Source organism: Ambystoma mexicanum, chromosome 1q, assembly GCF_040938575.1.
Source record: "Ambystoma mexicanum isolate Mex_15411 chromosome 1q, UKY_AmexF1_1, whole genome shotgun sequence".
Lineage (NCBI taxonomy): Eukaryota > Metazoa > Chordata > Amphibia > Caudata > Ambystomatidae > Ambystoma > Ambystoma mexicanum.
In genome coordinates, this window is record NC_090922.1 from 463,601,018 (window position 1) to 463,616,960 (window position 15,943).

The 15,943-nt window shown below is 43.1% G+C and overlaps 1 protein-coding gene across 1 annotated transcript in view; it reads right to left on the reverse strand.

Moving 5' to 3' along the window:
• Positions 1–991: 991 nt before the first annotated feature.
• Positions 992–15,943, reverse strand: part of LOC138528739 (chemerin-like receptor 1) — a 56,935-nt gene continuing 41,983 nt past the window's right edge. The window contains exon 2 of the mRNA XM_069640610.1: positions 992–8,957. Coding sequence (XP_069496711.1) covers positions 7,819–8,931 — 1,113 coding nt within the window. The 5' untranslated portion in view covers positions 8,932–8,957 and the 3' untranslated portion in view covers positions 992–7,818. The remainder of the gene's footprint in view (positions 8,958–15,943) is intronic.

Sequence of the window (15,943 nt, forward strand, 5' to 3'; positions counted from 1 at the left end):
GGGCACCTAGAAACAGACTCAATACAGAATTCCGGATACTTTTGGTCTGCATGTATCAACACAACAACAAGGCTCTCTTGCATTTTCCCACTTCCCCCAATAGCCTAGCCCAGCTCCTTCTCTTTCAAATGCACATGTGTGCCTGGAGACCATGCAAACAGTATCAGCGCAGGGTACAAACGCTAATACCAGACCATAATGTGGGGTGAATGCACACAATGGAAAGCGCTGAAAGAATTACATTATTCCAACTAAGCTCACTATATACACACCATGTAACATGTATTGTAAACTGTTTTTCTTTTTTGGTTAGCGAAAATCCCTTACATGTCCATCAAATAATTCATATTTGTCCCCCCAAATCTCCATTACACTTGATATAACACATTTTAAAGTAGTTGCTCGAGACATTTCATGGATATTTTGGAGCAGATTGATCAAAAGTGGCAGCATATATACCCAGGTAGAATTTTCAATTTTTAATGGAATTGAAGATTGATCGAGGGAAAGGGAGAGAGAGACAGAGCCAGAGAAAGAGGGAGAGCGCGAAAGAAGTGATGTTTCTTAATTCGAGTCACTTTTTAGAGACTGACTTGCCTTTTACTTTTTTAATATCACCATTTACTTTTAGATTGGGTGCAAGTATTGTTTTGTTCTAACTCTATAGAGCCTGATTCATGGAATTCTTTACATGGCGCAAAGTGACTTTTCACTGGTACAAAGTGACTGCACGGCAAAACCCTTTTACTGCAAAGATACCGTGAATCAGGGGGCAGCAGTGCAAAGAGTATTTCTACAGTGCAAAGTGACTTTGCAGTAGTGAAAAGTCGCTTTGCTCCGTGCAAAGAAATTCCATGAATCAGGGCCTATGTGTCCTCTTTACACGAGCGGCATCTTGCACAGTAGATGAATTCAGCCAGGCAGTCTCTGTATTGAATTATCACTTGTAAGTTGACCCCACCAGAACAATGATCAAACATTGGGCAAATAGTGTGTTCTACATTTTTAATGTTTATTTCACTGGAAAATACGCATGTACAGTTGCAACTTTCAAACAATCTACTTAAAGCTGATTTCATTTTATGTATGAGAATGTTTGCATCAGTTGGAGAAAGTTGGTTTGACCAGTTTCTCTTAAATACATCATTGGTGTGTTTATAAGTAGTTTCATGTTGGCATGCTGTAGGTTAGTGATGAGCAATTTGCCTGCTTTATCGTCTTCGTCTTAACACTGAAAATGTGCTCAAATGAAGCACAGATACATGCATGTTTAGATACATAAGAATTGTAAATGAAATGCCATACTCAGGAAGTCTTGGTTGAAAGATCACATTGCAATGTAGTGTAACTGTTTGAATGACAACACAGAGTTCTCACTTGATTTGGCCTACTTTTAGGTTGCAGTTGGTGGAATTACTCTGGAGCCAAACTGATGAAAGAACTGTACTCGTGAGGATTCTGTACATATTGCTCTTCTTTATCTCAAGGAACGGGGATCTCACCAGGTCTTGGGAGGATAGCTCAGAGACAAAGGGCTCTCCTTGGAAGCAAGGAGACCCAGAGCAAGACAGGTTCGATCCCCGGGTCCGTGCGTAGAAACCTCTGGGTATTAAGCACGTTATAAATAACCTATCATATCATATCACCAACACATATCACCAGTATCTTTGCCCCCAACTAGCTGTGAGAGACGCTGTCTATCTTTTGCCATTGGGCATATTCCTGTAATTTGACCGGGTCAAAGCATCTCTGCCTGCATGCCCTCTCCAAGATGCACAGAGATGCACCACTCCCGGGCACCTAAACATTCAGGCACATATGGCAAGAATACTGGTGACCAAAAAGGACTGGGGTCCAGTCTTATCACTGATGCTCTCCTTTTCTTTGGTTTCAGCCATTTAAGAAAAGGACCAGCTGAACGCTGATAACATTACATTAAGAGGCCAGAACCAGTTAAATGACTGTATTAAAAGAAAAGATCATTGCTCTACATCTCCAATGCTCTCCTAGAGTTATCTTATTTTTTTCTAGCCTGGTCCATCTTGTCATCATTTACAAAGTCTTCAAACAACTATGGAAATAAGGCCTTCCCTACAGTCAATGATGTAAAAGCTTATGACCAGAGCGGGCTAGGAGATTGGTAGTTTGGAGGACCTGGGCTTACTTGTACATTTAATGTGCCCAGTATCCAGTTGATCCCTCCTAAGTGACCAATGGCGACTCTGGAAAGGGCTATATCTGGCACTATGGTCTCTCCTGGGATCAAAGCGGGCTTCCATTAGCCAGTGTGACCAAAGTTCCTTCTAGATGACTAATGCTATTTTCTTCTGATTGTGCATCATTCTATTCCACTTCACATTATAAATAATGAAATAACAGTTCATAATACTGCTGGGCATGTAAGGTCATACCAGTTCACCAAAAAAGGTGACCGATACATCTTGACAACTCTTGCATTTTTGATGGTTGCTGTGGGGGAGGAATGGAAAGTGATAAACCTCCTGCACGCATAGTGTAAACAAGCACTTGTTATTAAATTGTTCATGCAACAATCAGGCAACATTGTCTGCGAATGGCCTGATAATTCCTATGGCCATTCCCACCCTATTCCTGCCCCGCCAAGCCCAAAACACCACCTCATGGCGTCTCGTTGAGCTCCTTTAATCAAGACTTATCATCAAAAGTTGTGCTTGAAGTGCCTGTCAGTGCTTTTTCAAATCAGTCTTCCGAGAGTTCACGACTTAATTGGAGTTTTAAGCACGCTACTGGTGTAATAGAAATGCCTTAACTAGGTCTGCCTTCAACCACTTGAACTATAAGCACTATGCTTGTCCTTCAATGAAGTCCTGTTAAAAACAAGCATAGACAAAGTCAACAGTGTTGGCTTGTGTACAGGTATTAGGCATTTGCAGACACTACTATCGGATGCCCTGGTACTCACCCCATTTTGCTATCATCAGTGGTAAGTTAATACCACTACAGCACTGCCGAGCAAGTGCTGCTCCCATGCCTACACAAAAGCCCAAGCTGTTGTCATTGCCAGTGCTTGTTTTATTATTGCCATCATTATTACTTTTTCGTGTAGGCAGCCAGAATATTTAGTTCACAGGAAAACAAAAATAAATGAAAGCAGTGAAGGAGAGGTTCAATCTGAGACCACTTGGCTGCTCCTATTTAAAGTTGAGTGCACAAACCCCTATAGTACCAGTGATGTGGTTAAGAAGCTCATACATGGGTACCAAAGATAAAGCACACAATGGTTAGTCTCGATGCACCAAGATCCATCTACAGTATTTGCTGGCAGCAACTGTGCAGAGGGCAGTAGAATAGCATAAGAACATGTTAATGCTCGGGAGTACGTTGGAGAAGCAGCCATCCTCCTTCACACAGTGCCAAATGCATTTTGGGCTTTGGTAGCTGACCACTTTGGAAACCAAGGGGTTTTCCATCTGAACAGCCGAGCTAGTTATTTCATCAGTTAATTTGCTGATGTTTGGACCACTTAGACAACCAACACTATTTTATTTGTGTTTTCCCTCTTTTCCTTTTTTTCTTCCTTTCTAGAACCTCCCTGTAATCAACCCCTTATTTCATATATGTATTTTATGTTGTATTCAGACAATATGTCAATAAACAATAAACCTTTGCATTTTGGGAATTATGGTCCTAGATTAATACATTTAAATAATGGACTACAGGTCCATAATAGAAAGACAAAATGGGATTGTACTCAAGCAGTTCCACTAAACTGAAGGCACCCTGGTGAGCTCAGCTATTTGCAGAGTGTTTCATTTTCTACTTAGATAATTAGAGCATTGGCTGTTTTATTGTTCCTGAAGAGATGGTATGCCATGGGTATTCTCAGGTTTTTTGGGTTAACAGTTAAGTGTCAAATTATGAAGATGAAAAATGATACGTTGTACAACTGATCATACTATTATTGTGTTGTTTTAATGGAAGGCCATTATAGACCACTTTAGGCTATAAGAGTTCATGTAACATAAGTATTGCATGAGAGGTTCAAACCCAGTTTACATTGCTGTAGAGGAGGTCCCAAATAAAGCCTGCACTCCAGTCGCCCATTTTGAAGTAACAGGAACATTGACACCAAAATATGTGACGTATGATGAGCAGATAAATCAGAAGACAGCCGCAGCAGGGCTCTGCCCAGTACCTATCAGAAGAGCAACACCTATTGAAGTACCAATACCAAGAAAACCATGGACAGTAGGGTATCCATTAAGGAACATTAAGGAAACCTTACCAGCAAAAGAGACGAAATGAAGATTGCCTAAGTACAGTCCCAGAAGAAACCAAAAAGGTCTTAATGGAAGACGAATGGTGACGTCATGAGGACCCGGACTGACGTACAAGTAGAAGAAATGACAACCCGAGAATGACACTCAGGGACGAAACGCCATGAATAAGGATATTGTGAACCTAAAAGGGGAGAACGATGTAGAAATACAAAGAAGCTTAAGATGTAAACAGGACAAACACATTCAACCAGCTAACACCTGTACATATGCTTGGAACCGCAAGAAAGCTAAAAAAACAATGCGGCTTGCAATGCTAAGTAGAAAGATAGTTCGGCAAGCGCCATTATACATAATCTACCTCAAAACGAAGCACAGTATTATAAGTGTTATTCCACTTTGGAAACGAAGCAGAATCAACCCAGGTTACTAAAGGCCGAATGAGCAGAGATTCATATTCTAGCAAAACGAGAAGAGATGGCTGAATCGAAACTCGGCTGATGCAACTCGTGCCAGGAGAGCCAAGGACATACCAATAGTAGGAAGGAACAGTAGCTACATACATACCAATAGTAGGAATGAACAGTAGCTACATATAATTGAAACTTAAGAACAGAATATCCTGTCTCTGAAAGGTCAAGATAAGGAGGCGTAGGCAGGTGGCAAGCCGAACAAGAATCAAATGCACAAATTGAGAGAAACTAGTCAAATTCACGGTGTGGGAAGCACATGACCATCCAAGCGAGGAGAAGCACAAGTTCACACCTACGCTTGGCATCCGCCCAGGCAGAGATATCAGAACTTTCCCAGACAGAAGATGCAGTTTTGAGGCCAACTACGGCAAAATAAATGACACATAGTTGCTGAAGTGATGATTGATTGTAACCTTAATTGGAGAAAGGCTGGGTAACTAGGGGGCACTCTGCACCTGGCCGACCATTCTGTGTGCAGCTAAGCAAAGTGGAAATGTATGCATGGGGTTGGTGCCAACCCAATCACAATGGACCAAATAATCTAGGGTCCTATATTTAGTAGAACCAATGGGATTTCGTACTTTTAGTGACGTCTACAGTAGTCATTTTTGAAGGAAGCGCTTAGACGCCCACCTGACAGTGTTTACCCAATCCCCTAACTCCGTTACCATATACAGATATAGTACCTATATTAAAGTTACCTTTTCCTAACCAATAGAATTGCATATTAACTTTTGAGTGTTATACGTCAATTATGACAAGTTTTCAGTATAAATGCTATGATTTTTATGAAGTTCATTGGAGTTGAAGTGAGAAGGATGATCGCATCACTGCTGATTTCCATGACTCCCCGTTTTTTGTACTTGTCATTAAACGGACCCCCTTTGCTAAACCATTGAGCTGTTTTTATTTATTGGTGTTGGAGTAATAAATCTGCACCCCCATCCATCTCAAGGGTGCCGTTATCTCGTCTTAAAGTACTTCAGAGCAAACCTCGGCTCTATGGGCCGGCCGGGAGTCTCAGGAGTACAAGCTGCTCTTTTTTCCAAGTTAAGTTTTCAAATCCCTACACTATCAATGCTGTGCTCTTGAAAGAAGTGCAAGTGTTTATACGCGTAATGCACAGCACATTGCACTCCGCACTATCCTGGGAATAGCAGACTACTCAGTGGGTAACGTGAAATACCATTAAGTGAGCGATTAAATGTGGCAAGTTTGTCTTTTGGCTCTCTCTGCGGGTATCATGTAGCAGCAATGGTTGCACCGCCTGTTGGCATGTGTTACACATGTTGATGGAAAGTAGTGTTCTTCCATTTACAGACAGGGCAAGCACCAGAAGGATATCTTTGGTGGATGTAGCACTGTGGGTGGCTGTTTTGTCTCTGTCCTGCTGGTTGAACTCCATATATAGATTGCTGAAGTCTTGATGGAGTTATTGTTTTTCATGCATAGTTAGTGATCCTGAAAATGCACAACAAGATATTGGCTGGCATACATTCTGCATGAATTATATATGTTTTTGCTGTCAGTTGACAAACAACATATAATCTCTGCATTCTTTAGGAACCGATTAACACACAAAATGCAACATGCAACAACCAGGACAAGAATATTTAATTCCCTTTACTTGCCTGCAACTGAGGAACGAAATCATCAACATTGACATACACAAGCACCTTTGCGATTCTACACAGCCTAAACAATGTATCCTAAAATAGACGTGTTCAAATATCAAAAATAGCTTCATCAAAAGGATTGCATTCCATAACTCATACAAGAACAACTTTGGCACTGTTAAATTGCACTGTCAGTTTCACTGTGTCCTGCAACAACCAGGGAAATTAGCACTGAACCACACTGAGAACATATGTTTTTATACATGGAGTAAAGAAGCAGCCTGCTTCTTGTTTCCTTTTTAGGTGGTGACACATTTGCAGCAGAACTCTGGGTTGTCACCACACAAGACGCTGAAGGGCTCTTAGTGCTGTTTGTTCATTGTGTGCACCATGCCGCAGTTGATTCTGTGATGAGGAAGCTTTGGGGTAACAGCAGACAATAGGAATGGGAGGTGCAAAACAAAGGAAGGTCCAATCCAGACATTGAATTGCAACATGGCGGTTTCTGATCTTCCCAGGATTCGGAAATTACCACACCGAATAGTGTTTAACTTATACATATGTAAACCTGTGCAGTGTTTCAGTGAAACAAATAAACTTCAAGTTATTAAATTGCAAACTGCATTCCACGTAGGAGAGGGCAAAGGTCGCACAATTCATTGTTTCTTTTCTAAATCATGTCTAGAGATAGAAGCTCCAGAATTTACTTTAGAAATGACCTCCTGCCACTCCTAAAAGAATGCTGATTCAAGAAATCCCCTTCCCATACTGGGCAAGTTGTTACCACTCACTACAAAATGGAGGTTGGGTGATGCACCTTCAGTTGATCTACCAAACCAAAGAGCAGAGCGGGTCCCCCTTCTTACCTTTTTAGTTTGAAGCCTATTCCTGACTTCACTTGATTTCTGATGCCGATGTATGTTATGCCTAAGGAATAAGCTGCCTTTCTATTGATTGAAATCAGAAGGCGACTGTATTAAACGAGGAACTATCAGCTAAATCCACCAGACGCCCCCGACAGATGGATCTTCTGAAAGCAGCAAGTTTCAGGCTGAAGTCTGAGTATACTGATTTGCGACAGCACTGATCTGTGAGACTCCGTGCTGACTGTGATAGGCTTGACAAACTGCTGTTCCAATCCATGTTTCCCTTGGAGCATCAGTCCCTCCGAAGTGGGTTCAGGACCATTTTATCATTGGACCATCTGCTCAGGTGTCTCATTTCTGTTTATTCAGTGTCAACTGTGATGGTGAGGAATTATAAATGTGGGCCCTGGCCCTATTAGACCATGAAAACCAATGGATCCCACATTGGTCACCAGCCCACAATCACATATTGGTCACAACGTTCTACCACTACTGGCTACAGCTCGATTTGGAACAAACAAATGTGACATAGAAGGATCCCTTTTCTGAACCCCAGAATGCACTGAACCAGTTCTCAGGACATGATTGTCTTTAAGGTCAGAACCAGTCAATTAAAATGAGATTCTGTCACTGAAACGGATTTAGATTTCTGGTTCTTGCTGACATTTATCAGCGTGGAATCTTCACTAAAGGCACTTTCGAAGGCTGAGAGGATGGACATCTTGAACTTCTCCTTGAAATCCTGGCCCATAAAGACGTAAAGGATAGGGTTAATGCAGCTGTTGAGGAAGGCAAGGCTGGTGGCCAAGGGAATACCTATCAGCACGGCCTTTTCGACCTGGAAACTCTGCGATGTGTGGATTATCAGCTCCAATATGGAGAAGATATGATAGGGGAACCAGCAGATGAAGAAGCAGACAATGACAGCAATGATGATCTTGAATGGCTTACTGGATCTCGCTAGGTGATTCCTCTTCAGTCTCAGGGCAATAATAGAGTAGCATGCGATGATACTCGAGAACGGGATAATGAATCCACACACAAACCGAGTTATGATCATGGCTCGGTGTCTGGTGGCTCTCAATAGGTTGACCTCGTCATCATTGTAATTGTCAGAAAAAGCAAAGTTGTTGTAGCAGTGTGTTAGAGTGACGTTCTCTTTGTTGAAAGAGGTAGCAGTGTCGCGGAAGGCCAAGTAGGGCGAGCTGATGAGGACAGCCATAATCCAGATGACAATAGCAACCCTTGTAGCCAGCCACGATGTCCTGTGGTTCTGGGACCACACTGGCAACACAACGCAAAAGCAACGGTCAATACTTATGGCCATCAAGAGAAATACGCTAGCAAACATATTGAGGAATGCCACTGAACTATTGATTTTGCAGAGGAAGGTCCCAAAGGGCCAATGGAAATCCATGGCAGTATAGGCAATGCTGAGGGGGAGGAAAAAGGTGAAGATGAAGTCTGCGATAGCCAAATTAAGGAACCAGATCGTGTTGACAGTTTTCTTCATCTTAAAGCCAGCGATCCATATGACCAGACTGTTACCGGTGACACCAAGAAGAAAGGCCACACTGTAGAAGACCATGGATAGCACGTGGAAGGAGGTTTGTAGCTTCTGGTCGGCTTCTTCATCATCGTCATAGTACTCGTACCATGGGGTTGTATCAATCTGAGTGTTGCTTGAGGCGGGAAAAGGAGCACTGGTGGTATTGACCATCTTGGGTGAATGATGCAGACAGAGTCCTGAAAGAAAGAAAGAAAAACATGTTGGTACACCAACAGTGATAACCTGATGATGGTGAGATGACGTGCAGAGGCTGCAGGGCATACTTTCTCCTGTGTTTCACCTCTAGGACAAAGTATCAACAACAAGGGGTCGATGCTTGAAATCTTTTGCTCGGGTCAATATGAGACTTGAGTCACACACTCATCACCTTTTTCTACTTACCAAGCTACATTATAATGAAGCCAAAAGAATCTGTTGTAGATAATAGCTCCAGAACAGCACAGGAAAGGCAGTCACAGGGAGCTGAAGCCCCAAAGCCTGTTGAAAAGATATCACTCACTCACTCTTTGACAGCAGGGTGTTGAACCCGGAATAAAAAGGCAACAAGGTAATAAGAACATTGCTGGATACTGCAAGAGGGAGGCGGTGGCCTGAGGGCACCGGCAACAGGCAGCCTGTAACGCATGCACTATGCACGTTTAATTTCTCAAATTAAACGAGTATGTTTCTGTTTCATAAGACTGCCATCATGCAGCCCCTGCTCGGGGGCACCCCTGGGACCCGGGGGCCATTTCAACTGAAAGGATTGAAACCTGTGATGTTGTTGTCCCTGGTCCCAGGCCCTTTGAGTATCGTAGTGTGTGCACCCATTGAGCGACTGGACCTATGGGATAGATGCCTGTCATCAGTGCTCTGCCCATATCAGGGTCAGCGACAATGCATTTTTTCCAATTCTATCCTTCTCTTAGTGGTGGATAAGTCAACAAAAATAAAAATGCATATACTCGCCATAGGTGTTTCTATGCTAGGAAATGAAATGCAGGCAGGGTCTGGAGTGACCCCTGTCTGAACTGAGGTTTATCTTGTGCCTTAGCAATGACAGGATCGAGCAACCGAGGGAGTACATCCCTTTCAGAATGAATAAAGGAAGTGCTTGATAAGTGGCTGCCTCTCCAATGGCAAAACTGCATGCACCATGGCTTATGTACATGCAGGTAAAATGGGTGGCGCAGGCCACACAGCCAGTGAGTAACGCCAGATGCAGAAATTCTTTGGAAGGCCTTATGCCGCCTTTATTACATCACCAAATGTGACACAAAACCTTAGATGCATGACATCATATAAACAGTTGCGTCATCAATTGCCTACTTAAGGTAGGTCAAGTGGTCGTAGCCATTGCCCCCCCATGCCTTGAGAATGGACCTGAGCGAAATAAGTGACCCTGTAAACGGAATAGCCCCACCAGTCCTGATCCCCCTTGTGCGTACCGGTGCGGACCAATCAATGAACGCCTGGCATGAGAGCTCACCGTTCCACACCAAACCTTGTACTCAGGGGAGGACTGGGAACATTTGGCATGGTGGGCAAGTTTACTTTACTGGTTCATAGTGCAATGGCCCAAGCCCACAGTGCAGAGGCACCAACTTGCAGAACAAGTAATCTCAATACCAACCCCTCACCCTCCCACACAATTTCAAGTATATATATAGTAGACATTATTACAGTAGAAAATACAAGGATCGGCAAGCGAGTAAGCTCTGACCCAAAGAGGTGCAACTCTGCAGGTGAGGAACAAAACTGTTGGGCCTGGGTGGCAAAGGCCATAAATGATACCTCTGAAACTTAATGCCAAGCCCAATTGAATAGCACAGTGTGGGCGACCTGGAACACGAGAGGCTTCTCACATCTTGTAAAATCGTTCCCAAAAGTCCTGATGTCAGCGGACATAATTTGTCTGCAGGAGACATGGCTGGATAAAATGCCATGTGTAGAGGGCTGCGAAGTGGCCTTAAACCCAGAAATTGTGTAATGAAAGGGCCGACCGATGTCCGGTCAGCTAATTCTGGTAAAGAGGAAAAGTGGGTTCAGCATAAAAACATCAAATAATATGTAGCCTCACATCCAACATGCAAGTCTAGACGCCAAAGAAATGTCAAATGGAAAAACAAATACAGTGCATGTGCTAAATGTATACTGGAACACCTCCCCAGTGGAACACCTAAAGTTCGAAAAGGAACGTCTAGACACTATTGATAGCATTATGATTGAAAATGCCAACGTGCAAATTGTCCTATGTGGCGATTTTAACATGAAGCTGTTGAGCATACCTAGTCTCAAAAAAGGCCCTAAAGAGAAGGAGACCAGAAAAAGTGCATCATGGTTAGAGGAAATGACCACCCACTCCTTGCATATGATGAATGGTGCATCAACAGGCGACATCCCTCCGAATGTAACCTGGGAAAGAGGCAAACAAAAATCCATATTAGACTACTTTTTTGTATCCGAAAGAATATCACACGAAATTAAAGCCCTACATGTAACCAAATCACCACAAAGTGATCATAATGTGGTAACAATGGAATGGAGGCAGAGACATTGGCAGACTATAGAACCATGGAAGATGCAGATAGCGTTGGAACCAGGAGGTAATCGTCTTCGCCTAAGATCCAGCGATATACCCGTATTGGCAGAAATGATAAAACCGAAAGTGGGGGCCAAAGAGAATGACCCAATTGAATATCAGGCCCTGTTGGAGGTATACAGAACAAAAAAATACTCTCGTAATAAACTGACATTCCAAAGACATAATTTCGACCTTCAATTTGCTCGGCAAAAAAGAGACTTGCGTTCTGACATAAGAAGAATCTCTATGAAAGCGATGCCTGACCAAAAACATGAAATAAGAAAAGTGAAGAACAGCTACAACAACTGGATTAAAGCTCATCGCGGACTCCTAGTACAAAGAGACGCTGAAGTAATTTTAGTGACATTGAATAAGAACAATCCAAGAAGCTTCTGGTCGATAGTGAATGAGTTGGAGAACCCACAAAAAGCAAGGCTAGCAAATATGGTGACCGAAGACCAATGGACAACCCATTTTGGTCATCTATTTAAAAAAAAGAAAAACACCACTTCACCAAGCCTGAGTATAAGCCTGCCATGTGATCTAGTCTTTGAACATGAGGAGATCCTGAATACCATACAACAGATTAGCTCCTCAAGAGTGGCAGGACCTGATGGGCTCTCAAACGCCATCCTCAAAAACAACATCGAAGAATGGACAGACATCTGAAATATACTTTTCCAAAACATAACGAAAGAGGGCCGTATTCCAACAACATGGAAATTGGGTATTATAGTCCCAATTTATAAAAAGGGCGACCACACAAATCCAGTGAACTATCGGCTCATAGCCCTATTGGATGTGATAGGGAAAGTATTTGCTAGTCTGCTTCTAAAACAGCTGTCAAACTGGATAAAGACAAATAAGATCTTTGACGTACGACAGACAGGTTTTGTCAAAGGCATAGGATCTGCTTAAATCTGCTGATCCTGAGTCTGCTGAAAATAGATGCCATTAAATCAGGTAATAAAATCTACCTAGCATTTATAGATTTAGCCAACGCCTTTGATGGAGTCGACCGCAAAACTCTGTGGACGAAACTAAAATTGAGAGGCTGTCCACACAGCCTCATTCAGGCCATTAAAGAACTCTATTCGGAGACCCAAACAAAGATTCGACTTGACAGCGAGGGTCTCCTAACCAAACCAAACCCATCAAAACAGAACGAGGAGTGAAGCAAGGGTGTCCATTGGGAGCGACCCTCTTTAATTTCTATATCTCTGAGGTAGGAACCATATTTGATGATGTAGTGTCATTCCCCCCAAAATTAAATGGGAAACACATCAGCTGGATCCTCTATGCCGATGACATGGTGATCCCGGACTTAACACCTATCGGCCTCCAAAGAAAGCTACATGCTCTAAAGTTGTTTATCGAGGACTTGGGTCTCAAGATCAATGTAGCGAAATCAGAGATACTCGTCCTCGAAAACAGAAAAGGCGGACAGCCAAAGACAAAGAAGCTGAGATGGACATTGGGGACCGAAAGCCCTGAGCAAAGTAACATACATAAGATACTTGGGGACGCTGATAAATTCAAATATAAATGATGACCCAATGATGAAGAAGATCGCAAGTAACTGCAAACAGCTAACAACGCAAGGCTTGATCTTGCACAAAACATATGGGAAATTCTCCTATGTCCCAATAATAAAGTTTTATGAAAGCAAGGTGATGCCCATTTTGACCCTCAGAGCATAAAGTATGTTAGGGTGTTCGTCCGAGATTTGGGCCAGGTGCGAAAGTAAGCTCTGGAAACACATTCTACAACCATCGTTGAGTTTTCCCACCGCCTGTGTGTTATATGAGGTGGGGCTAACCTCATTAAACGCAAGGATAATGTGGAACAAACTGTCCCTATATAGGAAGACTCTAGAGGAAGCGGATATAGCACCCTTTGAAGTTCTAATGGAGTCAAAAAGAATGCAAGACAGCTTTAATCATGTGGAGACAGCAATGCAAAGACATCGTGGCACAATTGACATCGGATGAAAAAACCCTATGGAGCAACCCAAACGCAGTAAAGAAAAAACTGCTGCAATTGGATTGGATCGAGACTGTGGAAAAAAGATCGAAGCATAAATGTATGGCCAATTCGCCGGTGGAAGCTAAAGGAGTCAATATAATTCCCAAATACATGGTCATTTGGCCATGTAAACGCTTGAGAAAGCTGAAATTCAGACTGAATCTATTTGAAACAAAGGAAATCTTGATTCAAAGAAAAATGATTCACTCTGAAAACATGAACTGCAGATTTCGCAATCATGATGAGGAAAACCTAAAACATCTAGTCCTCTTTTGCCCGTACCTAAGAAATATGAGAACATTCTTCTTGGGGAAAGAAATGGACAAATGTACGACCTATACTGGTGAGGACTGGTGGTGCCAAATGCACAACAGTGATTGTAAAAAATTAACCCTAGCACTTACGAGGTACTTAGAAAAGCTACAAATTAGTTGGAAGCAGAGAAGTGTGCTTTCTGAGAATAAGCCTAGAGTTTGTATACACAGTCTTTTCGCTCTTTCTTCTCTTTTTTCTTCTCATTCTACTAATGTTAATGTGAGGATTTTATGTAAGTATTCATTTTTGTAGTAAGTGATGTATCTATTTCAAAAGTTTTTTTTTAAACTGTATGAAATAAAAAAAAATAGTAGACATTATTGACAATACTTTCCTTTTATGAGGCATATTTTTCAGTTATATTTGTGGTTTCTGAGACCGATTGTCATGACCCTTGCCCCTGGCCCTCACTGGCAAGTCAGCCTTCCAGTTAGGGCCAGGTCAAAGGCCTTAAAACCTCATCCAAGACTCTCTTGGAGTCAGTCCTGGTGCCTTTGGCACCAGGCTCATATCCATCCTGAAGACCAACATTAGAATGGGACTATTCACTTGGGACTATTTAACTTGGGGGGGGGGGGGGTTCAGGCAACATGGAGACACACACCTAGCTCAGTTACAAGGAACTGAGCTATGCGGTCTAGTCTTTTGGGTGTGGCAGGCCTGGGACTACTTTACCTGGACTACTTTGGGTGTGGCAGGCCTGGGACTATTTTACCTGGACTACTTTACCTGAGACTATATAAATCACACCCAAACAGCAGAACATGCTTTGTGTTATTCTGCTGTGGGCAACATAACGCTCACCGTGTCCAGTTTTGATGCCAGCTTACCTGAAACCAAGGACCTGCAGAGAGAGAAAGAACACTACAAAACTTACCTGGAACAGTATCCTGTCTTCAATCCATCGCTGACTTCAGTTCCACTCACCTGAAGGTACAAACTCCATCATCCAGCACAGCATGCGTCCTGGAATACCATAACCTGGAAAAAGGAGACATAAAGACAGCATCAGTAAGCGTTTACTCACGTTTCTTCGCGAATGAAGAAAGCCACACAATTCTTACCTCGGTAGTCATCTCCTGGTCAGTATCATTGCTGGAACATTACGGTGCTCGGCGAGGAACATCACAACCTGCAAGGAGAGAAAAGACACAGGTTAGCAATATAAAAGGCGAAACAGTGCTGCGCATCGCGCATTACTCACCGGACAGCATCGCGCACACTGCGCTTTCGCCTACCGGCCCATGCTCATCTTCAAACTGTATGACAACACCAAAATACCTTTCCATACCTAAAAGGAAAGAAGCAAGACATTATTATTCGAACTAAGAGGAACATAAGAACTGCATATAAAGACTGTAAAGCAGCAAATCTATGGAGTCGCAGCAGGCCTGGATTCCCACAGCGGGGCTTGCACCAGTGAAGGAACTTGGTCGCTGCTCGCCCCCACTTCTATGTGCCCCTGCCATGAGGAGCAGGACGGAGAATCCACCTTTTACAATATTAAAGTGAGGAGAAGTCCCAAGGGGGAGGAAAGAGTTGAGGCCAAGGGAGGTGGGATAACATAAAGACAATCTGGTATTGAATCCAGCTCTCCTATATTGCAGACCCATCTTTAACCAGACGCATTACCAAGGGACCGGGAGAGGGTTCTAGAGTGCAAATCATCCAACCAGGGCTGGGTGGCATCCCCGTGGATAACAGGTGAGCGTAACAGAACGCAAAGCCTCAATAATATTATCCACCTGGGCGTCATGGAGACTTCAGAGACTGACCAGTTAGTTCAGTTGTTGGGACAATTACACACTGAAGTACATTCAGCCAGGCAAGAAACCAACGCTCTTAGGAGAGATGTGATTGTTACTAAGGATTGTACCAATGAAATAAGTAGACAATTGCTCCAATCACAGGCAGGACAGACCCCATTGCCTGGTCACATTCCGCCAGCACCTGTACCAACTTCTTCCACCAATCCAGTACAAATAACCCTTCGTGGGGCAGTTCCTTTAGCTCCACCTGAACGATTTACAGGGGACCCCGAGAAGTATGCAACGTTCATGAACCAGTGTTGTCTTCATTTCCTTTGCAGACCTGGGGCTTTTCCTAACGACCAAGCGCGGGTGGCTTTTGTCTTGTCATATCTGCGTGGCAGTGCTGCGGTTTGGTCGGTACCATTGGAAAGTCAGGATAACCCGTTGTTACATGACTTTGGGGGTTTCCAGATGGAAATGGAAAAACTCTTTGCACATCATACCCAAG